At 45.2% G+C, this 26169-nt stretch overlaps 1 protein-coding gene across 3 annotated transcripts in view; it reads left to right on the top strand.

Annotated features, from left to right (window-relative positions):
* EDA2R (ectodysplasin A2 receptor) overlaps positions 1–22874 on the top strand; it is a 32996-nt gene extending 10122 nt beyond the window's left edge. The window contains exons 2-9 of one of the 3 annotated variants that reach the window (XM_072626943.1): positions 3307–3342; positions 4948–5082; positions 7131–7309; positions 8836–8921; positions 9836–10000; positions 17664–17789; positions 18305–18729; positions 18840–19006. In XM_072626943.1, coding sequence (XP_072483044.1) covers positions 4996–5082; positions 7131–7309; positions 8836–8921; positions 9836–10000; positions 17664–17789; positions 18305–18729; positions 18840–18875 — 1104 coding nt within the window. In that variant the 5' untranslated portion in view covers positions 3307–3342; positions 4948–4995 and the 3' untranslated portion in view covers positions 18876–19006. Of the gene's footprint in view, positions 1–3306; positions 3343–4947; positions 5083–7130; positions 7310–8835; positions 8922–9835; positions 10001–17663; positions 17790–18304; positions 18730–18839; positions 19007–22146 lie in introns of those variants that run through there. The other 2 variants (XM_072626942.1, XM_072626941.1) reach the window with 2 other exon arrangements.
* Positions 22875–26169: the final 3295 nt, after the last annotated feature.

The following is a 26169-nucleotide window of genomic DNA, read 5'->3' as shown; positions in this document are numbered from 1 at the left end:
AATTTTTTTTTGGTTGAGACAGTTGACTTGTCCCTGAAATGCTCCCAACAAAATTATTCCTGAAATTTAATAGACTGTCTGAGCTGGAAGGTGTCACTTCTTGAGATCACCTACCTTCCCCTTACCTCTTCTTTTTACTGAGGAGCGAAAAGACCTAGAACAGTGAAGTGACTTACAATCACATAGCTAGTGAGCCACAGAGCCAGGGACCCTTTCCAATAGTCTGTGCTGTCTACTCCACATGAAGAAACTGAGGCCCAGAGAGGTGAGGATACTTGCCAAAGGTCGCACAGTTACTTGGCATCAGAGCCAGAATTTCATTCTGACTCCTATTCCACCGTTCTTTCTGCTGCATCATTCTGCCTTTTAAAACTTTCTTTTAAGAGAAACCAGGGTTTTACTTAAGGGATTGCTTGCAAATGTTTAACAATCAGCTTTCCAGGGGGAGAAATCAAAACACTTTTATGTTTAATTTTCATTGTCAACATTTTCTTCGGCACGACAATCGATGGAACAATCGGCCAAGCCCTAATTTGTAGTATTTCCCAATTTCTAAGGTGTAAATGCTCCCACAGAAAACTTACCAATCAGCTCTCAGGGAGGATCAGAGCTGGCTTCCACACCCTTGCCCCACCTAATATACTGTTACTCACTTTAGAGCAGGATTTGTATAAGGTACGTCTGACTCGGCCTTCCTCCCAAAGGCTCTGCCATTTAATAATACTGGCTGACATTTGTATATAACTTTTACATGTCATCTCATGATCTGCCCAGCAGCCTTGTGAGCCAGGTGCTATTATTATCATCACCATTTTACAGATGTTATTTAGACTGAGTCTCAGAGAGGTTAAGTGATCTGCCATGCATCACACAGCTAATGTGTCAAAGGCAGGATTCCAACCCAGATCTCACTGACTTCAAGGCTGCCACTTTATCCACTATATCAGGTGGTCTCCATTAATTAGTAGTACAACTGCAGCAGAGTCGCTTCTCTTCTTTGGCCTCAGTGTCTCCGTCTGATGATTTCCAAGGTTTCTTCCGGGTCTGATTTTCTGTGATGAATTAATTATTCTAAGGAGAACACAACTGGTAAATGGTCCGTATGGCCAAAATTGGGAGCAAGATAGTAGAGAAGAGAACTGGAAGTATGGAGGGGGATACCACTCTTGGTGTCCATTCTTGGGAAAGGGAAGAAAGAGAAATAGGTAGATTCATGGCAGAGACAGCACCAAGATCTGGAGATTATTGATAATACTTGCCTCCCTGGTACCCCAAGTCTAGTTATCTAGACTTGTCAACTTTGCTCGGTTTTTTTCTTTTTGTTTTGCATTTTTTGTGTGTGCCTGGGTGTAGATTGTCATGTAGTCTTGGGTGAGGTAGGTCTGTTTCCAGGGAGGGTTTGTCATACATTGATTTGGGAAGTACCAAAAAGGAGCAGTGGTGCAGGCCACTCCAAGAAAATAATAGCCCACTAATTGGGCAGCTCTAGGAACCTATAGGTAGCTAGGAGGCTCAGTGGGTAGAGCGCTGGGCCTGGAATCAGCAAGACCTGAGTTCAAATCCAGCTTCAGACGCTTAGTAGCTGTATGACCCTAGGCAAGTCACTTCACCTCTGTCTGCCTTAATCCACTGGAAAAGTAAATGGCAAACCACTTCAGTTTCTTTGCCGAGGAAACCCTAGGGACAGTATTGGTATGCTATGGTCCATGGGGTCACAGAGTCAGATATCACTGAACAGCAGTGACAATGAGGAACCTATAAATAGTGTTGCATGGCTAGTGCTCAAAGGATCCTAGTTCTTGAGCTGGAAGGGACATCAGAGGCCATCTACTCCAATCCCCCCATTTTCAAGAGGAGTAAAGCAAAGCCCAAAGAGGGCAAGTAACTTGCCTAAGGTCCCAGAGCTTGGACCCCCAAGGCCCTAGGACATGGACAATGCAGTATAGTGGAAATAAGACTGTCTTAGGAATAATAATACCTGACTGTAAATCCTAGTCATGTTACACCTTGGAGTAACAGTTTCCCCCTGTGTAAAATGAGGATTGTATCTCAGAGTGCTGTTAGGAAAACTCACCATAAATCACAAAGTGCTTTATGAATCCTACAGTGTTAGAGAAAGGGAAATTTGTCATTAAGAAGTTACAATTTCTATGGCCTGGGCCAGGGGTGGGGAACCTACAGTCTCAAGGACCCTCTAGGTCCTCAAGTGTGGCCCTTTGAATCCAAACTTCACAGAAAAAATCCCCTCTAGGTCCTCTAGTGGGGCCCTTTGACTGAATCCAAACTTCACAGAACAAATCCCCTTCATAAAAGGATTTATTCTGTCAAACTTGGACTTGATCAAAAGGTGGCACCCAAGGACCTAGAGGGCCACATGTGACCTCGAGGCTGCAGGTTCCCCACCCCTGGCCTGGGCACTTTGAGAACAGATTGTGGAAAGCTGATGATGATTCCTGTTCCAGTTTTGCCACCTTCTTCCTCTGTGCCCTAGGGGCAGTTAATGAGCCTCTCTGGACCTCCTAGGATGTTCTGCTTTAGAGATGGAAGAGTTCTTACAAATCCTTTAGTCACAGGACCATAGATTCTAGGTTAGAAGGGACCTCAAAGGTCATAATCATCTAGCCCCCTCATTTTACAGATGAGGAAACTGGGTACAGACTGGGGAAGGGACTTGTTCATGGTCCCAAAGCTCGGAAGTGGCAGAGCTGAGACCACACCCAGGCATCTCAGATCCAAGGCCAGGGCTCTTTCCAATATCTGCTGCTGTAGCTGCTTCTCAGTTGCCCCCAGTGTGAAATAAGGCTGTTGGACTAGAAAAACCCTTCCAGCTCAAATACCCTATGATCTGGATGACCTTGTGAAGCCCTTCCAAGTCCACAATCCTCTAAGAAATCATACTAGATCAAGTGTCTCCCCTCCCAAAGGCTAGGAGTCACCACCCTGGAGATTTGAATACCACTGTCCAGAGCTCACCCCAAGGACACTGTTGGTGGGCCACTTCGGGAAGCCTCTTTCTATTTCTGTGAGGAGAAGGATATAGGGGTACTGTCCAGACCAGTAGGTTGGCTCCCAGCCTCTGGCACTGAATCCTATTTGTCATGAGTGAGGCCTGCAAAATACTGAATTAATTTCTTTCCCTCCCTCTCTTCTTTTTCCCTCCCTCTTTCTCCTTCCCCTTACCTCTCTTTTTCATCCTCCTCCTCTTACACCTCCTGTGTGTGTCTTTCTCCCTCTCCTCTTCCTCCTCCTGATCTCCCCCTCTCCCCTTCCATTCCATTTTCTCTCTCCTTACTTCCTCTGTTTCAGTGGGGGGATGAAGATAATGGTTCCCCTGAGCCTCAGGTTAGATGTAGGGGCTACCAGTTGAGTTTAAGAAGTCAATAACTTCATTAAACGTAAAGTGAATTACAGACAGAGCACAGTAGAGTATATGTGTAATCCTGTCTCACAGGGCAGCTAAGGCTAGTGGACTTCTTTTTCTTTAGCTCAGGAGTTCTAAGCTGCAGTCATGTGTCTGTACTAAGTTTGGCATAAATCCAGTGAGCCCTCAGGAGCAGGAGATGCCACCATGTTGCCTAAGGAGTAAATCAGTCCAGGGCAGGTGAATGATCAAAGTGGGACTGGAGCAATGAGTAGTCCACTTACTTCCAGCTTGCATGAGATGGGGAGAGGAAGAAGAGAGGGAAGGCGGAAGGGAGGAAGGAAGATAGATTTGTCCAGTGGTTCAAGCTGGGTATAAATACTATCTTGTCCACTTACTACTTATGTGACACTTGACAAGTTGCTCCATTTCTTTAGGCCTCAGTTTCTTCATCTGTAAAACGAAGGATTTGGACCAGATAACCTTGGGGGTCTCTCCCAGCTCCAAATCTATGGGTCTATGACAGCTGTAGGGAGAAAGATTTTCCCTTTTCAGGAATGCCATTAGGGGTAGCTTTATCATGGAGGTTTTATTCTCCACACTCAATCCCCTCCTCTGACAGTAGGGTCAAACTTGTTCTATTTGTCTAGTGATTTTGAGTTTCTCACTCCAGCCTTGTGAAACAGAAAATGTTCATCTCATTAGTTCCTTTTTACAGATAAGCAAACCAAGATTCGAAGAGGACTTGTCTGTAGTCACAAAGATTAAACAGGTCTTCTGATTTCAATTCCAGCATTTTTTAAAAATTGCACCACATTGTATCAAGGGACAAAATTATGAGCCATTCTTATTTGTAGAACAATTTACAGTTTTAAAAAAAACATGCTTTGCTGGAAGTATCTTTAGAAGGCAAGGAGTAAAAGTATAATTGCAGCCATTTTACAGAGAAGAAGACTGAGGTTGAGGAAATTTAAGTGGTTTTCTCATAACCATGAGACAGTAGTGATGGTATGAAGGGATTCTAAATCAAGTCATCCAACATCAAATCCAATGTTCTTGCCATCGTGGTGTGCTGGTGTTTCCTAGTCTCAAACACATACAGACCCCCCCCCCCTTAAAAAAGAAATTAGTTTATTCCCCTTGGTGTGGGCTCAGAAAGGGCCTAACCAAAGAATCTTACTTCTTTATTTCCTAAGTCTTCTAAATGCCTTGAGTCTCTTATCTGGGCTTCTCTCACTGAATCCTGAGGACAATAGATTGGAGCAGATATTTGTGCAGATGAAGGAAATGGGAGTGGGAGTGGGTTACTAGGTTTGCCCCCATCCTCTGTGAGCTAAAGCTGAGTCTGAGATGGCCCCACTCCCTCCCCTGACATTACCCCCCACAGCTCTCTTGGCAGTACACCAGGCTATTTCTGCACCTCACTTGTTGCCAAGAGCATAGTCCCTAATTCTGGGTGGCATTTGACAGAGAAGGAAGCCGCCCCACAGCTAGTTAAATAGCAGTAACCCTGGACCTCAAACCCAAGGCCAGTGTTCTTCCCTCTGCACTGTGAGCAGCCACATCTCTCCTTGTTTCCATCTCAGACCTTTCCTTGGTGTCCGCTCCCAGCTTCCCCACTCCTAGACCAGACCATGGAGTGCCAAGAGAATCAGTACCGGGACCAGTGGGGACACTGTGTCACTTGCCAACAGTGTGGCCCTGGCCAGGAGCTCTCCAAGGTAAGATCAGCTAGTAGATCTTTTTTCTTCTGCCCTGAAAACAGTTGGGAGGGGGAAGGAAGTTGAAGGGGTACAGAACCAACCAGTGTCCAAATCAGGCAACCCCAAGCCAGAAGGTTGAACACATTCCCATGGTCCTGTGGGGAACTTCTTTTTGGGAAGGAGGCTTCTACAAATTAGAAAGAGAGAGAAACTTCCCAGTTGTTTTTTTTTCCTGCCCTAGGAAGGTAACTGTTCCTCTCTGGGGTCTGGGACAAATGGCCAGATATCAGAGAGGGTCTATTTTGGCCCAGCACTGAGAATTGTCTCTGGTTATTGACCGTGCAAGAGCCTTCTCTTGAAACAACTTTTAGAACTAGAAAGAGCCTTAGAGATCCTAGAATCTAGAATCTAGACCAAGCTGAATTTCCTAGAGAAGTCCCCACCCTCCCCAAGGTCAGAAAGGTAATGAGCAGCAGAGCCAAACTACATTACTCCAAGAGATCTCAGAGGGCACCTAGTCCCACAGGTATCTTAGCATGAATCCCCTCCATGAAAGCAGGATCTTAGGATTTAGAGCTGGAAGGAACCTTGGGAGATGATCAAGTCTGACTCATTTCATAAATAAGGAAACTGAGGCTCAGCAAGGTGAGTGACTTGCCCAAAGTCACAGAGGTGGTAACTGACAGAGCCAGGTTCTACTCCTCAACACATGATGCTGAAGACCTTCCATGATGAGGGCTTTGGGAGACAATGAGGACACATGGTGATGGGGAACTTCCCCAAATACTCCTTTCTACTTTGGGTCAGATACCATTAATAGAAATGTATTTTTCTAATTTATCTATATTGAGTGAAAACTTGGTTCTTTGCACTGTCTCTCCATTGTCCTTGGTCTTGCCTGCCCCTTTCTGTATGAGAGTGGAGATCTGGACTTGGAGTCCAAAAGACCTGGGTTAAAATGCTGCCTGTTGCACTTATTAGACCATAACCCTGGGCAGGTGACTTAACCGCTCTGCGCTGTAATTTCTGCAACTGTAAAATGCTGGGTTTAACATACATACATACATGTACACATATGTACATACATACACATATACATATATATATATATACACATACACACACATATATAGGGTCCCTTCCAGTTCCAAATCTATGATAGTGATCATATCCTCCATTAAGTCCTCTCTCAGCTAAAATCCTCCTACCCTGCCCACCCACTCCCATTTCCTCCAATTGCACCTAGTTCTGGCCTGATTTTCATCCCGGACACTCTCATGATCTGTTTCAACTTGTCAACATCCTTTGCAAAAAGGAATGCTTATTACTGAGCACAGTAAGCCAGATGAGATCTGAGCCTAGCAGCATATAGAGGCACTGGCCTGTCATCTCTCTAGGGTAGGGAGCTGACCCTTTCTGAATACAACCTAAGATGGTGGCATCTTTTGGTCTTCCATGTTCTAATGTCATTTCATAGCTCCACTAAAATCCTTAGATTTTTTTACATGTCTACGCTTGCCCAACCTCATCTTCTCTACCTTGTACTACACCCTTACACACGCACTGTTGCCACCACATACTAGCCTCTCTCCCATCACCACCACATCCCCCACTTCTGCCTCCCCAGGTACCATTTCTGGGAGGCCATACCATATCCCATTTGTATCCTGGGTCATTTCCAGTCATCCTGATAAATATCTGGCCACTGGACCCAGATGGCTCTGGAGGAGAAAGTGAGGCTGGTGACCTTGCACAGCCCTCCCTCAGTCAAAAGAAAGTCAAGTGCAAATCATGTCATCATTTCTCTGATGTCATGGTCCTCCTCAAGAACAAAGGGCAAACACAACCATATGCCATACCAAAGCAAGGGGGTTACATGGCTTGTCCTTCTCATCTGGATGATGTAGCATAAGGGACAAACAGTAATTCTGGATTGAAAGCCTTGCTAATCCCCAACTGTGTGATCATTTTTGAAATCTTTAAGAGGAAGTTGAGTTAGATAGCCTCCCAGCTCCCCAGGGAGAATAAATGCCTCCAATCTATGTCCTGTGTCCATTTCCTGCCAGGAATGTGGCTATGGGGAAGGAGGAGATGCATTCTGCACCCCTTGTCCCCCCAGAAGATACAAGAGTGGCTGGGGCCACCATAGCTGTCAAGCCTGCCTAACTTGTTCTGTCATCAACCGAGTCCAGAAAGTCAACTGCACTGCCACTTCTAATGGAGTCTGCGGAGACTGTCTCCCCAGGTAAGTTGATTCCTAGCTTTTTAGCAACAGGAAGGAAACTAAGCACTCCCATTTTTAGAGGACTTTATGCCTTTTCAAATACTTTCATGTATTTAGCCCTGCTTGAACAGCAACTTAACAACTTTCTGAAATGATGGCCATGTGCTTGCAGTAGCACTGTTGGCAAATGACTTTGCTGCCACAGACCTCTGCCTTCTCATCTGCATAATCTTCAACTTTGGGCCTCCCGATGTTCCTTCAGAACTGAGCATTCATCTATAAACCCATGACCTTGGGTTCAGAGACTTTCTTGGGTGTTTACTGATTGTGTGGCATTGGACAAATCTCTTGGCCTTTCCTTGGCGGCCATACTAAATGACTCCTGGGGTCCCTTTCACTGTTGACATTCTGTGTTCTAGATATACCCTCGTGTGGCCATGTCTCCTCCAAGGTAGCATGGCTTAGGGAAGAGAGAGCCAGCCATGGAGTCATTAAGACCTGGGCTCAAGGCCAACCTACATGCTATATATACTTACATGTGAACATGTCTCCTCCAAAGCAGCCTGGCTTGGGGGAGAGAGAGGACATTGTTAAGCTGTCCTCCAGGTGCAGAATAAATGGACTGATTAAGTCTCATGTCCTGTCTGTCATTAACATTCTACATTTTATGAAATTTGCATCCCCAACATTTCTCGATTCAGGAATAAAAACCTATTCCTTCCTTCATTCTTGCAGAAAACATTTATTAAGTGACTGTTGTATTAGTAGCCAGGCAAGATGGAGTTTAGATAAGACATAGTCTTTGTTCCCATGAAGTAAGGGATATGACACAAACACAGATAATAGGGATACACAGTATAACACATTACAGGACCTTGGGAGTGCTGTGTATCAACAGTATTATTGTCCACATTTTACAGATAAAGAAGTGGAGGTGACTTTCCGAAAGTCAAATCAAGTAAGTGGCAGAATCTGGTCTCCAACACATGTCTTCTGCCTTCTAATATATCATTCTTTCTGGAAATTCCACTCCATGTGAGAAAAAAAGTACAATCCTGGCCTCCACTGAGTGGCCATCAGTACATACTTATACAGTGGAAATAGTTCTTTAACATCAATCCAGCTTATGCCCAAGTAGGGGTTGATTTTCCTCTTTGGCTGATCATAATAGTAACAAAGGGTAACCATGGGTACTTGATGGTGAGGCCAGATCCTACAAAGTTGGAAAAGGTGATAGGATCTTAGATGTGGAAGCAACCTCAGAGGCCAACTAGTGAGAGACCAAGGTCCCCCATGGGATCATTGGTTTAGAACCAGAATTGATGTCAGAGGCCAGTTAGTCTAACTTTTACTTTACAGGGAAGGAATCTGAAGCTGAGGGAGGGAGAGTGACTTGCCCCAGGTCAGGTAGTAAGTGGAAGAAGCCATATTTGAAGTCAAGTTCTCTGACTCTAGGCTTCAAGGGCAGGTCTGGAAATGGAGCATCTATGGATCTTTGGGAAGCTTTCTACTGTCTTCAAGTTCATTTCCTATTTCCTCACCTACAGGTTCTACTGTAAGACTCGAATCGGTGGCCTTCAGGACCAGGAGTGCATCTCATGCACCAAGCAAACCCCTGTGTCAGAGGTTCAATGTATGTTATCTTTTCTCCTTCCCTCCTGGGGAAGGGCAGAGTTAGCCAACCAGGGAGGTGGGGGCCTAGAAAGTATGGTAAGGGATCTTAGGATGGACACGCAGGAGAGCCTCAAAATATCAGCTGGGCAAAGCCAGAGAGACCTCAAGCCATAGAAATCGGAGCCATGAAGAGAGGACTTTAGAGCATTGTTGTATAGCGAACACAGTGTAGCTCTGGAGTCTGGTGATGTAACTTCAAATCCAAGCATCGGGAGACCTCTGCTGAGTCACTTGGGCCCTGAGGCCATAGACCTCCATGATAAGGAAAAGAAGGGCTTTGGACCAGGTCTAAAAATAACAGAACTGGAGAACACTAAGGGACCTCAGCAGCCATCTAGAATAACCTCTGCCCAAAAGGAATCCCGATGTTAACATAGCCAACAAGGGCTGGTCCATCCTCTGCTTGAAAAGGACCTGTGAGGATACTTTGGGTTCTAGATCCAGGCTCCACTGAGCATCACGGTTAGAAGGAACTTTGGATATTTTCAAGTCTAAGAAACTCATTTTGCTGGTAGTGTGAGAAGGTCAATGACCTGCCCATGTTACTAGGTCTTGTGACCATATAGTGAGCAAATGGAAGCAGAGATGGACCCAGAACTCATGCTTTCTCACCTCCCAAGTCCAGTGCTCTTTCCAGGGCACCATGCTGCCCTGTTACTCTACCCCAGTGGGAAGGGGATCTCAATGCAATAACCTACAGGTAACCAGGATGAAGAGAGGCCTTTGGCACTAGGACTTGTGAGAGCCACAATAAAAATAGGGCTCTGGCTTGGAGAAGCCTCCCTCATGGCAGGAGCTGTACCCAGCAAAGATAGGAGACTACTACCTTACTCCTTGCCCCATTCTGATGGTCCTTTCCATCTTGTATCACAGGTGCCTTCAGATTGAGCTCCATGAAGCTCGAGGTACCTACAGCGCCCCCCCAGGAAGCCACACTCATGGTGCTAACAAGCAGTGTGCTAATTGTTTTTGCCCTGGCCCTCATATCCTTTGCCATCATCTACTGTAAGCGTTTCATCAAGCGCCAATTCCGGCATGGTAAGACATGATGCTGATGATGTTCATGTAGCTCTAGATGGTTTACAAAATGTTTTCCCTTTATTCTCTTATTTGATCCATCCTCACAATAACCCTGGGAGGTAAGTGCTATTATTATCTACAGTTTATAGATGAGGAAACTCACGTTGAGTGACTTTGCCCATGTTCACACAGATAGAAAATGTCTGAGACAGGAATGGAACTCAGGTCTTCCTGCCTCCGTGTCCAGATGCTCTGTTCACCACTCCACCTGCTACCTCTTGGGTGGCATGAATGAGGTCCAATAGACTGAGGAACACTCTGGGACTTGGAAACAAATTAGACCCACAGACGTAAGCAAGGTGGAAATTGTACTTGATTTAGAATCAGTGGACCTAAGATCAAATCCTGACTTTGCTGCTTCCTACCTGTGTGATCTCGGGCAAGTCATTTTCCTTCCCTGAACCTATTTCTTATTTTGTAGAATGGGGGTTTAGACTAGATGACCACTAAAATCCCTCCCAGTACTATCTATGAGGCTGTGTGTTAAGATCATACTTTAATAAAGAAACTGAATCCTATCTGCATTGGCATTCCAGGTGAAAATGAAACTGAAAGATGTAAAGTATAATTTTTAGCTAAATGGAAGATCTTCTCAAAATGGGAATAAAAGTTTGCTTATGGTAGACTCATAATGTTCCTACATTATGAGTGAAATAACATTTCATGAGCTACTTGGTAACTTTGTAATGTTTCATTCACTTTGTAATGTTTATGATGAGTGATCATGAACAGGCCACCATGAAGAAAATCTTAGCTTATGAAGCAGAATTGGATGAGGTGGAGAGATTCTCAGAAAAAAACTTGAGAAACCAAGGTATATATATATCTGTGTTTTAATGTGAAGTTGGACACTGGGGAGAGTGGCAGAAAATATGTTTAGGATTAAGACATAAAAGACACCAAAGGCTTGTAGAGTGCCCTCAATGGTCTCAGCTCTGTCGATCATGAATACTTTCACAAGAGTATGAGAAGGATCTCAATGTAGTTAGCCCCAAACAACATCATGAAAAAATGAAATTGACAAACAGAAAACAGCTGGTTACTCATGTGGGAGTCATTTTTAGCATCAGGTGTCTGTGCAATCAGATCATTGACTGGTTAAAGTAAAGGTCAAAACCCAAACCAAATTAGAAGAAAGGATGAACATGAGAAGACACTGTGTACAATTATAGCAGCTCCATCCTGAGAGGTATTCAAGTAACTGTTGACCCTGAAACATGAGCAATGGATAAAGAAAAAGAAAATGACATTGACCATCACCATTTGCTACAGAAGTGTAGCAGATGTAAAGCAGCGCCATAATGAGGAGGTCAAAAGAGCCCAGAAACCACTTTAACAAAGTGTATGCTCATCTTGCCAAGAGGAGAAACACCGTCATCAAGGATTTAGAATAAACTCATATTAAAAAACATTGTTGAAATAGTATAACCTCACATAACAGAGGAAAGCAGTAGAGGGGATTTGTTGTTAAACTTACCTGAACCAGGTTACCCCATTAACCTTTGCAGATGGAACTGAAAGGAGAACAATAAATAGATGTGATATATAATAGATTTTCATTCATTTGTATAGCAAGCTTTTCTCATCACTGATGATAGTAGAGCCATCATAGAGTAAACTCAACTAATTTAGGAAGTGATGTACTAGAATAGTACTAGAAATGGTACTTAAGATAAAACTGGTTACAGATCCCTCAGTCAATAAACATTTATTAAGTACTGTCTATGGGGTGGGCTCTGTGCTAAATGCTGAGGATACAAATGCAAATTAAAACAAAAGATAAACCCTGCCCTCAAGGAGCTTATGAGCTAAAGAGGGAAGACAATACACAAACAGAAATTGTAGGCAGGGTGAGAAGGCACCCTGCTGAGGATATCTTGGAGATTTCTGGAGAAGTCTCAGAGCTATATAGCTAGTGGGAAATGGGGAGAAAGACTTGCTGAACCCCCTCCTTAAACAGAGACCAAGAGCGTTGCATTGCCCTACAACTGCACCTAACTGAATTGTGTCCTTTCTTTTCAAAAAAATCTCAGTGGAGCTAATTCTAAAGTAGAAAAAATGGCACTACCTATAGGGCTAGTATAGTCAAGATAAATAAGAATCTGAGGTATCCTGAATCCAGCATGTACAGAACAGATTGTTAAATTTTCCAGCTTTGCATTGGCACCTCAGAAATCAGCAAATGCTCCAAATCAGGGATTGATCGATGGTTTTGTTGATTGTCTAGACTTAAAGTGAGGGAGAGAATAATAATAATGCAAATTCTTACATTTTCAAGAGAGCCTGAAGTTAAACATTTACCAGCATGTCCTCTAGCAAATTTTAGGGGGAAAGCTAATGAGCATTTGTTTGACTGTGTTGAGTTCAAGTGTTAGCTGGACAAACAAGAGGAGATGTCTGGATGGTGATTGGAGAGATGTAGGTCCAGGGCTCAGAGGAGATGTGAGAAATGGGGCTAGAGATTTGGGAGTCATCTGCTTGGAGGTGGTAGTTAAAGTGGTGGAAGTGACTAAGATTCCCAGGGAAGAGGAGAGAGAGAGAGAGAGGGAGGGAGGGAGGGAGAGAGAGAAAGGGGAATAGAGGAGGGGAATCATCAACAGAACCTTGGGGGAAAATGTGAGGTCTGAAAAAAGGATGGGGAACTGGCATAGAAAAGTGGTTTGCAAAGCTCTTTATAAATATTATTTCATTTGATCCTTATAACTCTAGGAGGTAGGTGTTATTATTATCCCCATTTTGCAGATATGCAGAGGTTAAGTGACTTTGCTTAGGGTCACCCAGGTAGGTAGTTTTAGAAGCAGGATTTGAACTTGGCTCTTCCTGACTCTAAATCCTGCACTCTATCCTTGGCACCACATAACTGCATGAGAGAGAGAGAGACAGAGAGACAGACTCTAAGAGAGTATAACCTCTCTGAGGTTGGGGACCAAGAGGTAGTCGTGATTAAAAGGTGGTCATCATTGTCCCAAAGTTGTTGAGGTCAAGGAAAATGAGAAGTGAAACAATGATGGTTGAAATTTGCATCAGGAAATCATTGGTAACCTAGTAAGTATCAGATCTGGGGCAGAGTTCAGTTCAAGAAATTCACCAAAACACACGTTAAGCACTTTCCAGGTCTACTGACTGACCCTCCAACTTCGCTTCTCTACACATGGCCCCTAGAAAACAATTACTAATAGCTCACCTTATAGTCGGCAAAGTGCTTTTCCAAATCGCAGCCCCCTGTCATGTAAGGCAATGTCACTATTCACAGTTTATAGACAAGAAACATAGGGCCGAAACAAATTAAGTGACTTCTCCCTTGCCCATATTCTCACTGCCAATCAGTTAAACCCAAGAACCCAAGATTTGTTCTGTAAAACTTGGACTCAGTCAAAAGGCCACACCCAAGGACCTAGAAGGCCACATGTGGCCTCAAGGCCACAGGTTTCCCATCCCTGCAATAGATAGTCTTTGAAATCTTTTGCAGTTCTGAGAATGTGGTTAAGAGGTAGTGTGGTGCAATAGAGAGAGTTTGGACTCAGGAGTCAGAGGCCCTTAGTTGAAACCCTGACTCTACCATTTACTTGCTGTATGACTTTGGGCAAGTCCCTTCCTGTTCCTGGGCCTCAGTTTTCTTATCTGTAAAATAAGGGAATTGGACTAGCTGACATCTAGGGTTCTTTGTTGATCTCGAATTCCAGATCCATTGCTTATGATCTCTCAGCTTCTACTACACTGGTTGACATCTAGTAGGTGCTTAGTAAATGCTTGTTGATTGATTGCTTGATTCCAGCAATCTTTCCACTTGGTTACTCAGTCTTTCACACCACTCTCAGTGACACAGTATCACCTGTGCTAATAATAATAGCAGCTAGTATTTATTTGGCATTCACTATGTGCCAGGTATTATGTTAAACACTTTACAAATAATATCCCATTTGATCCTCACAACAATCCTGAGAGGCAGGTGCTATTATTATCCTCATTTTACAGATGGGGAACTGAGGCAGACAGAGGGTAAGTAATTTACTCAAAGTCACACAGCTAGTAAGTATCTTAGGCTGGATTGAACCCAGGTCTTCCCGACTCCAGGCCCAGCACTCTATTCACTGCATCCCCCACATGCCTCAGCCAGTCTCTGGGTGGTCACTGCAAGTAGTCTTGGGTTAGCCAGTAGGAGGAGACCTATTGAGACAGGCCTCTCAGACTCATCATGGGTGGCCTTGACAGAGCTACCTAGAGGCTGGAAATAGCACTGGATTGGAAGTCAGAAGATCTGGATTCAAATGCTCACTCTGTGTCTATGTGGTCTCACTGCTTTTCTTTCGGCCTCTGTTTCTTCATCTGTAAAATAGGACCCAGAGGTTTGGGTCAGCTGATCTCTAAGGTCCCTTCTATCCCTATTGTTCACCTTTTAGATTTTAAAAAATGATAAGAGAGTTTGCCTCCTTTGGTTTAGGCTTAATCCTGCCAGGCGGCTGATAGTTGGGGAACCTAGGAGCATAGGATAAATTTCATTTGGATCAGTGAATATTTAAGGAGCCCCTCTGCTCTGGGCGGAACAGAGATGCTAAATGGGCAATCCAGAGATGCTAAATTAATCAACTGACAAATATTTATTAAATGCCTACTGTGTACTAGGCACTAGGGTGCAAAACCAAAAGTGAATGTGTCTGTGTTCCCAAGGAGCTTAGGTTCTTTCAGAAAAGGCCATCTTTGCCCACAAGGCGCTTAATGCAATTTTGGGGGGGGGGGGAGGGCTGCTGTACTTGACAAGACAACTAGGAGTACAGGGAGGTGGGTAATTGCTTAGCAGAAGTCGAGGCTGCTGCAAATAGCTGGAGGAGAGAACATGGGGGGTCCCCTTGTCTCTGCCTCTGCTAATCTAACCTTTGAGTAACTAGAACACTAGATTGGAAGGCAGCTGTGTGACCTTGGACGCTCCCCTCTTTGGGCTTGCTTCCTCATCTGTAAAACTAGTGGGTTGGATCTGGTGAACTCTAAGGTCACTGCCAACTTTACGTCATCTGATCCTGGTCACCTTGGGGCTGAGGATTGCACATTGATGGGGAATCGGGGCCTTGCTTGCGAGGTAGTCAGAGAGGCACAAAGTTGAATGTTGAAGAGATGAGCAAGGTGACCCAGCTGGAACCATGTGGCCAATGGAAGGCTAGGTATGGGAAGTGAGCAAGAGATGTGTGAGAGTTCCCCATGAAAGTGTCACTCATGGTCATACATGTCACATAGTGAGTCACTAGGGAAAGGATTGAGTTCTCCAGGGGAGCTAAGGACAGGGCAGACTTCCATTTTTCTCCAGCTCAGTCACTGTCTTTCCTTGAAGGGCAGCCAGCTGAGTCAAAATAGCCCACTGGTGCCCAGTGGGTCTGGATAGAGGGCACTGGCTTTATATCCAAGTCAGGGTCTGACACTGGCGTAAGGATGACTTGGGTAGCAGCAACATGGACCCCACTTGGGGCAGCTGAGCACTTGAGAATCAGACCTACCCTCTATAGTCTACAGCTATTAGCAGGGTGCCCTACTTCTCAAAGCCTCATCTATCAAACAAGGATAACATTCAAGGAAGGGCAAGTTAAATGACTCAAAGGTTGGTGGGACTGAATATGCCAATAAAAGAGCCTGTTATCATTCCTTAAGTACCATAGAATGTAACATCCTTGAGAGCAGGGATCATTCCATTTTGTCTGGAATCAGGAAAACTAGAGTTCATATCCAGTCTCAGACACTTACTAGCTGCCTGACCCTCAGCAAGTTACTTAAACTGTTTGCCTCAGTTTCCTCTTCTATGAAATGGGATGATAATAGCCCCTACCCGCCCCCCGCCCCCCAGAGCTGCTGGAAGAATCAAATGAAATAATACGTACAAAGCACACGATAGCTACTTAATAAACATTTATTCCCTTCATCCCTCCCCTTACCCATATATCTTGTGTGTTTCCAACTGTCATCTCTCCCATTAGCTCTTTGAGGGCAGGGGCTGAGTCTGAGGGTTTTGTATCCCTAGGGCCTAAATGCCTATCAACTGACTGGTGTCCTTTCCTCTAAGTGGAATATAAGCTTCTGAAAGGCAGGGATGTTCTGTTTTGGATTTTGTACACCCAGTTCCTAGTAAAGGGCTTGTTACATAGTAGGTACTATATAGTGCTTCCTGTGTGCTGTGCACTATGCTAAGCATTATACAAATATTACCTTAAATAATTCTTACAACAACCCAAGAAGCAGGTGCTAGTATTATCTCCATTTTGCAGATCAGGAAACTGAGGCAAAGGGACATGAAGACATCCTCATCCTTGTTCTCCTCATCCCGTTCTTTTCTTCTTTCCCTTCTTGTCCTTGCCCTCCTCCTCCTCCTCCTCCCATTCTTGTCCTTGTCCTCCTCCTATTCTCATTCTCAAACTTACCCTCATCCTTTTCTCATAATCACCCTTTCTTGTCCTCATCCTCCTCTCATTCTTGTCCTCATCTTCCTCCTGTTCTCATCCTCATCCTCCTCCCATTCTCATCCTCATCCTCCTCTGAATCTCTTCCTTGTTTTATCCTCATTCTTCTCTTGTTCTCATCTTCGTTCTCCTCCCATTCTCATCCTTGTCTTCATCCTCATCCCTTTCTCATCATCATCCTCCTCTTTCTCTTGTCCTCGTCCTCCCATTCTCATCCTTCTCCTCATCCTCCTTCCATTCCCATCTTCATCCTCGTTCCTTCTGTTCTCGACCTCATTTGCGTCCTCATCCTCCACCCGTTCTCATCCTGTCATCATCCTACTTCCATTTTCATCATCGGCCTCGTAATACTCCTCCTCCCATTCTTGTCCTCATCCTCATCCTCTTCCTCACCCTCCCCCCTTCTTTTCCTCCTACCATTCTTGTCCACATCCTCCTCCTCCTGTTCTTGTTCTCGTCCTGCTCCCATTCTCATCCTTATCCTCATCCTTGTTCCTCCTGTTCTTGTCCTCATCCTTGTCCTACTCTTGTTCTCATCCTCATCTTTGTCCTCATCCTCCTCCCATTCTTGTGCTTGTCCTCCTCCCATTCTTGTCCTCATCCTCCTACCTTTCTCATCCTCATTCTTTTCTCCTATCATTCTCATCCTCATCTGCATCCTCCTCCCATTCTCATCCTCATCCTGGTCCTCATCCTCCTCCTCTTCTTGTCCTTGTCCTCATCCTCCTCCCATTCTTGTCTTTGTCCTCCTCCTGTTCTTGTCCTCATCCTCCTACCTTTCTCATCCTCATTGTTTTCTCCTATCATCCTCATCCTCATCCACATCCTCCTCCCATTCTCATCCTCATCCTGGTCCTCATCCTCCTCCTCTTCTTGTCCTTGTCCTCATCCCCCTTCCATCCTTGTCCTTGTCCTCATCCTTGTCCTCCTCGCATTCTCATCCTCATCCTTATCCACTCCGTTCTCATCTTGTCCTCATCCTCAAGAGGATGAGAATGGGTTGAGGAGGAGGAGGAGGATACTTAGACACACAGAATCATGGCTTGGGGAGCTGATAGTATGAGCCATTAGCAGGTAGGGATCTAGTTGAGGGGGAGGAGAAGAATGAGGAGGGGGGAAAGACCCTCTTCCATTTTGTCTGCCTTCATCCTCACTCATTACCTTCTTTCCTTTCCCTGCAGGCTTTATTGGGTCACCAGACTTTCGGGGGCAGAGAGAACTATCTCAGGTTTCTGATTATGTAGGCCCACATCCCAGCAGAGAGCTAGGCATGAAGAATTTGTGTCCTGTTGTCGAGCAAAATGGAGGTGAGTATCTCTTACTCCTGTGTTAATGCTTTTGAAGTAGCTTATACAGTGGGGCATCTCCCTACCAAAGCCCCCTGGGAAGGGCCCCCTTAAGAAGGGGTGATCTGAGCATTTCAGCCCATATTCATTAGCTCTCTAGATGCCACATCTACCTTCTTTGGTAGGTAGGCTGAGCTCAGCCTTCTCCTTGAGGCTAATAGCACGTGGAACTCCTTACCTGATTCTGTCTGTCCGTCCCACCACATCCCAGCTAGAGCATGGTCAGTGAAAGACTTTGCCAAAGTGAAAAAGGAGGGTAAAGGGGGGATTCTGTCATTGGCAAAAGATCCAGGGTTCAAATCCTCCCAGCTTTTGTCCTATTGAGGAGATGTTAGTTCCTGTACCTGTAATAGCCACCCCATCAGGATGGTTGGTTGTGAGGAAATTATAATGCCCTAGCGGGAATCAGGTGCTATGGTCTCATCTGTGGGAGCAAGTCTTTGACTTCAATATAGGGTGGCTTTTCCCATTTCTAGCCCCTGAGGATTTGGTGCAGTTTGTGGCTGATAGTCCAACATCCAGAACTGAGGGAAATGAGCATCATCATCACCTACATGGCAACCTTGAGCCTTCCCCTGGGCAGCTGGCCTGCAATACCACTGATGCCCAGGTGCTCATCCATACCTGCCCACCTTCTGAGGTCCAACCCGATCCAACGGGGCAACCCCCGACACTCCCTTCCTGTGCTTCAGAAACACAGTCATGCTGGGCCCATGCCCCCGTCGAATGCACCGAGCTGGACCTTCACAAATTTTCGAGCTGCAGTCCTTACACCAGTTCAGAAGAGCACAGGGAAGCTATCATCTGGGCCATGCCAGGGGGCACCGGAGATAGAGTGGGGTTCACCCCTTCCTTATACCACTTAGAGGGAAAGTCTCCTGCACCGGATTCTTCCTTTAAGGTAACTACATAAGCCCAACCTCACAAGAGGGTAAGCGTACTGGGGACACACCGAGAATGATGGGTAAGAGATCCTAAGGGTCTAACCTGGCTTCTTTGCTTCCTCCCTAGGTCTCTTCGGCCAGTGGTGGCCACATGTCCTGGTAAACTGTCAAGTCACATACTGGACTTCCAGCCCCAGTATTGATGACTTATTCCATATCTGCTCTGCAAGTCTGGGGGGTACAACTCAGCTCCCCAAGTCTCCCTCCATTTTCCAAAAACAACTGGTTTAACTATTTGAATGGTCTTTTTTGTGTCTGGGCAAGGGGGAAGTAGGTTGCTACCACAACGCTGCTTGGATGTTTCTTGGTTTTTTTGTTTGTTTTGTTTTGTTTTGAACTAAGTTCTGCAAAAGAACCTAGAAGTCTAGGGGAGGGTTGGTAAAAGGGAGGAATTGAGATTTTCAATAGCAAGTAGAACCCTGACCACAACCCCTCCTCTTCTCCCATCCTCCTGAGGTACTTCAGAGGTTGGTGAAGGATCTGAATTTAGATGGGTTTGAACATTCACTTGAAAAACTCTTGGTAGCTCTGACTGCCAAAACAGTGGTGGGCCCTGGGAGGAAAAAAAACATATGAGAACCCAGGGCCAGATGGTTTCCATGAGCCAGTTGATTTCCACTGCCCATCCCCACCAACTCAGGAAGTGCCCATCCTGTGGGCCTCACCTTCTTGACTCCTTCTGGCCTTGGGTCCCCTGTGCTTTCCTGGTGTTATTCCCAGCTACTTCTGGGGTCCCCCAACTATAGCCTGGGTCAAAGACTTTTTTTTTCCTTTGGCTGCTGGAAAATGGAATGCCAGCATTGGATACCTCAGAAGAGGCACTGGGGTATTGAGATTGAGGTGTCCCTTGTGGGGCTCAGGGATCATATTTATGGTGCTTTCATGAATTCAAAAGACTTCTGCCTCACATGTCTGTCAGTTACAAGAACAGTCATCTCCCCAAGATTCTAGAGTGTCGCTTTGCAAAGACCAGCCAGCCCGCTGACTTGCACTGTTTTTTCTACTTCCCCTGTGCCCTGTCAGCTCTGACAAGCCTAACAATTATTGAGCACCTTCTTTTACAAGGCCCTGTGACTATTCTGATGGATGGAAATGATGTAAGGACTTAATTTATATAGGAAGTTGCTCAGAAGCTTAATAAGCCCTGAAATATTCAGGTTCTGCCCTAACCCCCGGGGATGTTGGGGGAGGAGCAGGAGTTTGGGGGGGCTCCCCATCCCCTCGTCCCAGTTGTGCTCCAGAAGCCCCAGGGAGACTGCACAACACGTTACCATCTGAACGGGCCCTGATCCCCAGCAGGCACCCTCTTAACAGAGCCTAGCAACACTGCAGGAGGTTTCCTTTTTCCTTCTGGTTTGAATTACTCAATCCCTCTCTGCTTTTAGGGATCTGTGCCGTGCTGGAGCGCGAATATGTAAATGTGTGTGTTGGGAGGGGGGGGAGCAGCCTGCTCAGGGGCTGGAAGGAGTGTCAAGACTGCATTTTTGAAACTTTGTTCTAGATACTCCAATATCCAGTCTCACCAACCCAGACTTCCCCACACCTCTGCCCTGTCCTTGCCCCACTTCTCTGTCTTTCAGATGTGATGTGAGTGAGGCTTTGAATTGGGGATGGGGGAGAATTGATAAAGTATTACCTGACTTTGCTCCATGGAGTTGAAGACATTTCCAGTTTTTGTTTTTTATAGTCATTCGTAGGAAGCCTTGAGATTGTCCTTTTTTCCCCAGTTGTAAGGGATCAAAGCACACTTGACTCTGCTCCAGAGCTGAAGACATTTCATGGTTTTGTTTTTATAACTGAGACATTTGAAAAAAGCCTGAAAACGGTTTTGAGGTTCTCGTTTTTCCAGAATTTCAAGAGGCTGTGAGGGGAATGGCGATGACGTTGGGGTTGTAGTGGAGCTTGGGTATAAATTTAGGGACAGCATCCAGCCTGGAACATTGCCAGGGACTTACCAGCCCCAGCAGATTCTGTATGCTTAGCTCACTGTGTGCAATGGGGGCAAGAGGGAGGCAGAGAAGCTCTGGAGGAATGCCAGCAACCCAGTGGCCCCCAGGAAGATTTGAGGACAGTTCTAGAACAATTTTTGATCAACTTTTTTTCACTTGTTTCTAGACTCCTATAGAAGGGGAGGGGAGGGGCGCTAACTTTGGAAGTGATAAGCTGCAAGTTCCTTCCCTCACTGGGCCTCAGTTTCCCTCTTGATAAATTAGAGATTTGGAGGACAGGTAGGATCCCCCCTTTCCAGCTCCGAATCCAAAATTATTTTCCATATTGTCTCTTCATTTTAGTCTCTTTTTTGCATAGCATAATTTCTTATTTAATGTCATTGAGGGAAAAATATATATTTTTCCCCTTTGTGGGTTTGGGAGTGGCAATTCAGACTACATAGTTCTTAGTTTTCAAGGCTTATAATTTGTGAATATGTTTTCAGAGAGGATTGTATCAAGCTATATTTTGCCACATTTTGGTGAGGACAGGGCAGAAGGAGCCCTTATCTCTTCCTCCTCCTCCTCTCCTCCCCTACTCCTCCCTCCTCCTCCTGGCTAGTTGCCAAGCTGCTGTGCTTTCTTTTCCGGAGCCTTAGGAGCAGCCAACTTGGCCAAGAGGCCCAGTTTCCCCTTTCCCAAAAGCCTGTTCAGGTGCTCAAGTCTCTGCTCTCAGAAAGGGGGGTATGTACGTATGTACTGTAGGGGATGTTATTGCCAGAGGTGCTCTTGGACTCTTAGGGGACAAGGAGCGTTTTTCCAAATAAATGTGACTCTTAACTCACCTTGGAGCCTTTACTAGGGCCAAATTAATTCCCCATCAGACTGGTGCTAGGTCATCCAAACTCATCCCCTCCACCCTCATTCCCCATTTGGGGCCAGCTGGAGCATGAGGAGGGGGGTGGAAGAGGGAGACCTTCTACTTTTTTGTATAAATACTATAACTCAGGGCTTTCCAACTGGTCACTAGGGAACTTTGCCTCCCTTTGCTGGGATCTGTTTAGAGTTTGTTATTCCTGAATCCAAACTTACGGGTTCTATGGAGCCATTGGCTAATATAGAATGTGGGCAACTGAATCACTGAGGTACTTGACCGTGAGGTTGTCAGGCAGAACATAGCCATGGACCAAGGATTTCAGGACTAGATTGATTCATTTGGGATAAACCAAGCTAGCCTATAGGCTAGATCCACTGGACCAGGATAGGAGGGGTTACCTGAAGAAAAATCACTTGGGTGTTTGGCAATACAGCCAAGCCCACTGCAGGCACTGGGAGCAAGGTCTTTTTAAATGTTTTTTTTTTCTTTTTTTGCAGGTACTGTATCCCCTCATCCCCTTTTTCTCTAATAATGGGGATGTGTTTTGTTTGTTTTTTTTTCCTTTCCAGTCCCACCCCCTTGTTTTTTCATCTACTGGTAAATGATGATGAGCAAACCAGAATGCCATTGACATGAATGATTATTCCTAAGTCCTTCATGAAAATTGTAACCACAGTGCACACTGTATTAGCTGAATGGTCAAGGAGTCAAGTCCCAGTACTGCTGAATGCTGGAAGATGGAACACTGTGTATATAAACTGGGGGAATACACAAGCTTGTATGTATGATTTCCCTACCTCGCAGGGGATGTTGTGAGGACTTTGCTTAGTTAGAAGTGTGTATAAGCTGAGTGATTATTATATTATTAATTATCATTGTTGTTAAATATTATATTGTGCTTTCCCTGGAAGGGTTTTTTTTTTATTGGTGAGATTCATGCCTATGAAAGATTCCCCAAGTGGCTGGCATTAAGGATTCAACCCCTTGGTTGGCTTTGCTTAAAAGTGCCCTCTGCATTGTCATCAAGTGGGATTTGAACCAAGTTGTAACTATTTCTACACTTGTGAGAAGGGTTTGGGTGGTATCGTGGTTGAAATGCTCTGGTGGGGGCTTCTATAGGGAGGGGAGGAGAGAAGGGGAAGGAAGGGAGGAGGAGAGAGAGGGGAGAGAAGGAAGGAGAGGGGGAGAGGGAAAGAAGGGGAGGTGGAGAGGAGAAAAGAAAAGGAAGAGAAAAAAGAGATAGAGAAGAGAAAAGGAGAGAAGGAAAAGAGTAGAAGGAGAGGGGAGTGCAGGAGAAGGAGGAGAGAGGGCAGAAGAAGGGAGGAGAGAAGGGGGCAGAAGCTGGCCTCCATTTGCCAGAACTATCTTCTCTCTCTGTTTATCTCTCTCCCTAACACCCTCCATAGCTCCCCTACCCCACCCACCTCATATCCCAAGGACCCTTCTCCCCACCATTTTCTTCTTTGACCCTTCCCAGGTGAAATTAAGGGGTCAGCAAAGGCCTTCCATTTGTTAATATAACACTATTGGCTTAAGAGTTTATTGATAAATCTGGCTCCTAGACTATAAATAAGGTGGAGTTTTGTTGATGTTTTTTTTTGTTGTTGTTCATGATTTTTCTTGTCATTGTTTTCATTAGTTTTGTAGATGTGGAGTTAGAAGGGTGCTCAGAGTCTACATGGGTGAGACCTAAGATATAAAGTAATGAAGTGAGCCCCAGTCACACTGGTATGGATAGTGGAAGAGCTGGCCCTGGGTCCTGCAAGGCTCCAGGTTCACTTGGATCTCTATAGGGTCTCTGCTCTTGCCTTTTTTGGGGAAAATTGTGATATGTGTGAGGGGTGCTGTTAGGGGCAACGTTGCCTGCCAGCTCTGGGATTTACTTGGAGTTCAAAAATCTCAGTTCAAATCCTGGCTGAGCAATTCATGTGAACTGGACCTCACTTTCCTTATTGATAAAGAAAAGGCCTCTAGAGTGTCTTTGTGACTCGAAATTCTAATAAATAGCCATTTGGGCTATTTTGTGAAGCAGGGGGCGCAAGCAGGGAACCCCAGTGGGGGATGGAATGTCTGCTACATATTTATTTTGGCAGCATTTCCAGGGAATTATTAGATAGTTTGAGATTTGAAGGCTTGTCCTCAAACCAGAGGTTATGTGGGGTGGAAAAGGAGTTTGGAAGGTTTTCAAATCCTCCTACCCATGGTTCTTCCCCCAGAGCTTCCCATCTTGGGTTGCTTATTCTTACCTCCTCTAGGGGCTCAGTGACTTGAGCAGGAGCTCCCTTACTTTTGGACAAGCCTGGGGATTTTATATTAAATGTAAATGATTTTCTGTTGTAATCTGTATTTATGGAGGTTCTACACATCTTTGGACATCTTGCATGTTTGACTCCAGTATGTTGGATTTGGCTTTCTGATACTCTTTAAATAACCTCCTTAATTGTCCATGAAATAAAGAAACAAAGCAACATTGGTGGTTTGATTGAGTTTCTGTGTCTTCACGTGGCAACAGGGTTACATGGATGGGGAAGGGGGTAAACTTGGATCTCCAGAGGGATGTGAGAATTGGGAAAGAGAACTGGGAAACTGACCAGCAAGATCATGAAAATTATTTTCCTTTAAAGCTCACATGGGACATTGAGGAGAGAAAAGGTAGAATTAAGAAATTGAATAAAGAAAAGTTGAACCATTACAGGGATATCTTATTAGGAAAGAAAGTTAAGAGTTGAGAGAAAGGACCTTATATAATCATGGATACTGAAGCTAAACCAGGCCAGGCAGGGCTACCCTTAGCACCAGTGCCAGACTGTGCTGAATTCAGTCCACCTCCCTACTCCTGACGAGCACGCAAGCCCTCCTGAGTCTGATGGATGGAGGCATCGAAGTTGCTCTTTAAAATGTTGTGCTGGGAGATTCTTGCCTGATTGTTAATGATCCTTTTATATGGTCCAGGAACACTTGCATATTTCTGGACTGATTCAGTATGCTCCTCTCGCCTTGGAGTCAGTGTTGGACCTGGATATTTGCCCTGGATTCAGCCATCCAGCCCCCACAGAGGCATTCCACTAAAGGCCTCAGAATAACTTCAGGGGGGAGGTCGGATGGCTCAGTAGAGTGATCAGCTTATCCGGGGAGATGGTGGGGACCCCCCCCCCCGAGGCAGTGCAGAAAGAGCTACATCTGCAACTGGTGATTACGTGGCATCTCAAGCTGAGAGGGTCTACAGACACCACCTGGCTAGCCAACTGGAGAGCTCTGAGGTCAAGGTCATACTTATAAAATCATATATTGGGAGCAGAACTGGACCTTAGAAACCCCTATTCAGAGATCCTTATTAACCTTTTTTGTATGAGACTCTTTTGAGCATGAAGCCTACAGAACCACCCTTCCTTAGAATTATATTTTTAAATGCATAAAATAAAAAAAATATGAAAAACCCTTGATAGTCCAATCCCTTCATTTTAGAGAGAAGGAACTAAGACCCAGGGAGGTCACATGTTTTTATACCGAAGGGCTCACATAAGATTATAAGATGACATTTTGAGTGGACCTCAGTGGGTCACCCTTTATTCTACAGATGAGAGCAGGCACCAGGGAATGAATTATAAATCTAAAGCTGGGGGGAGGGGAGGATTCCAGAGATCAGTTCCAAATCTCATTTTTCATTTGAGGAAACTGAGGCTCCAGAGAGGTTGAAGTGGGGACAGGTAGGTAGCACAGAGGAAACTCAGGTCAGGGAGTTTAATTTCTGTGCCAAATTCACACATATGAGCAATATGAAGGCAGGATTTGAACTCACTGGTTTCTGCCCATGCCTTTTCTACTGGCAAAATCAGTGACCAAGAAGTCATTTGACCTCTCCAGGGGGAAGTGTGACTCCCCCGCCTCTACAAAATTTGGGATATTCTCTTAGATATCTCTTATACCTAGAATCAGGGGTCTTCACAGAACAAAACCCTCCAACTCTTATCAAGTACTGTCCTTAGAGTTCTGTGAAGTTTGGATTCGGTCAAAGGGTGGCACTTGAGGACCTCAAGGCCACAGATTCCCCACCCCTGAAATCTTTTGGTTCTCATCCAGTAGACTAGACTGAACTGGTCCTTCTTCCATATCCTAGAATCTCAGTACTGGAATGAATGGACCTCCAGGGATCATCTTGTCCAGCTCAACCAACAGGAATTCTCTGAATATCTCTTATAAAGAGGTCACCCAGCATCTGCTGGAAGGCCTTCAGTGACAGGAAAGCAGCCTGTTCCAATTTTGAACAGACCTAACACATCAGGAAAGTATTTCTCTCCTCTAAAGTGTTTTACATCAAGCATAAACTTGCTTCTTTGCATTCCCCAGCCCCCCCCTCCAGGCCTCCCTTCCCCCACATCTCCTAGTTCAGCCACTGCTGAACAGCAGGACAATATGTATCCCTTTTCCATGTGGCAAATGTATCCTGATGATGGCATCTTCAGGCCGAGCATAGTGGGCTTTTCAGCTGATACTTATGGCAAATTTTCCCCCTTCTCCTTATCTGAGTCCCCTTCTTTAGGACACAATCCAGCTATCCAAAGTCTGCCCCAGAATCTGGTGCCTCAAATTGG

This window comes from Notamacropus eugenii, chromosome X (assembly GCF_028372415.1).
Source record: "Notamacropus eugenii isolate mMacEug1 chromosome X, mMacEug1.pri_v2, whole genome shotgun sequence".
NCBI classification, from domain to species: domain Eukaryota; kingdom Metazoa; phylum Chordata; class Mammalia; order Diprotodontia; family Macropodidae; genus Notamacropus; species Notamacropus eugenii.
Note: the sequence above shows the minus strand (reverse complement) of the source record. Positions and strands in the feature narration are given on the sequence as shown.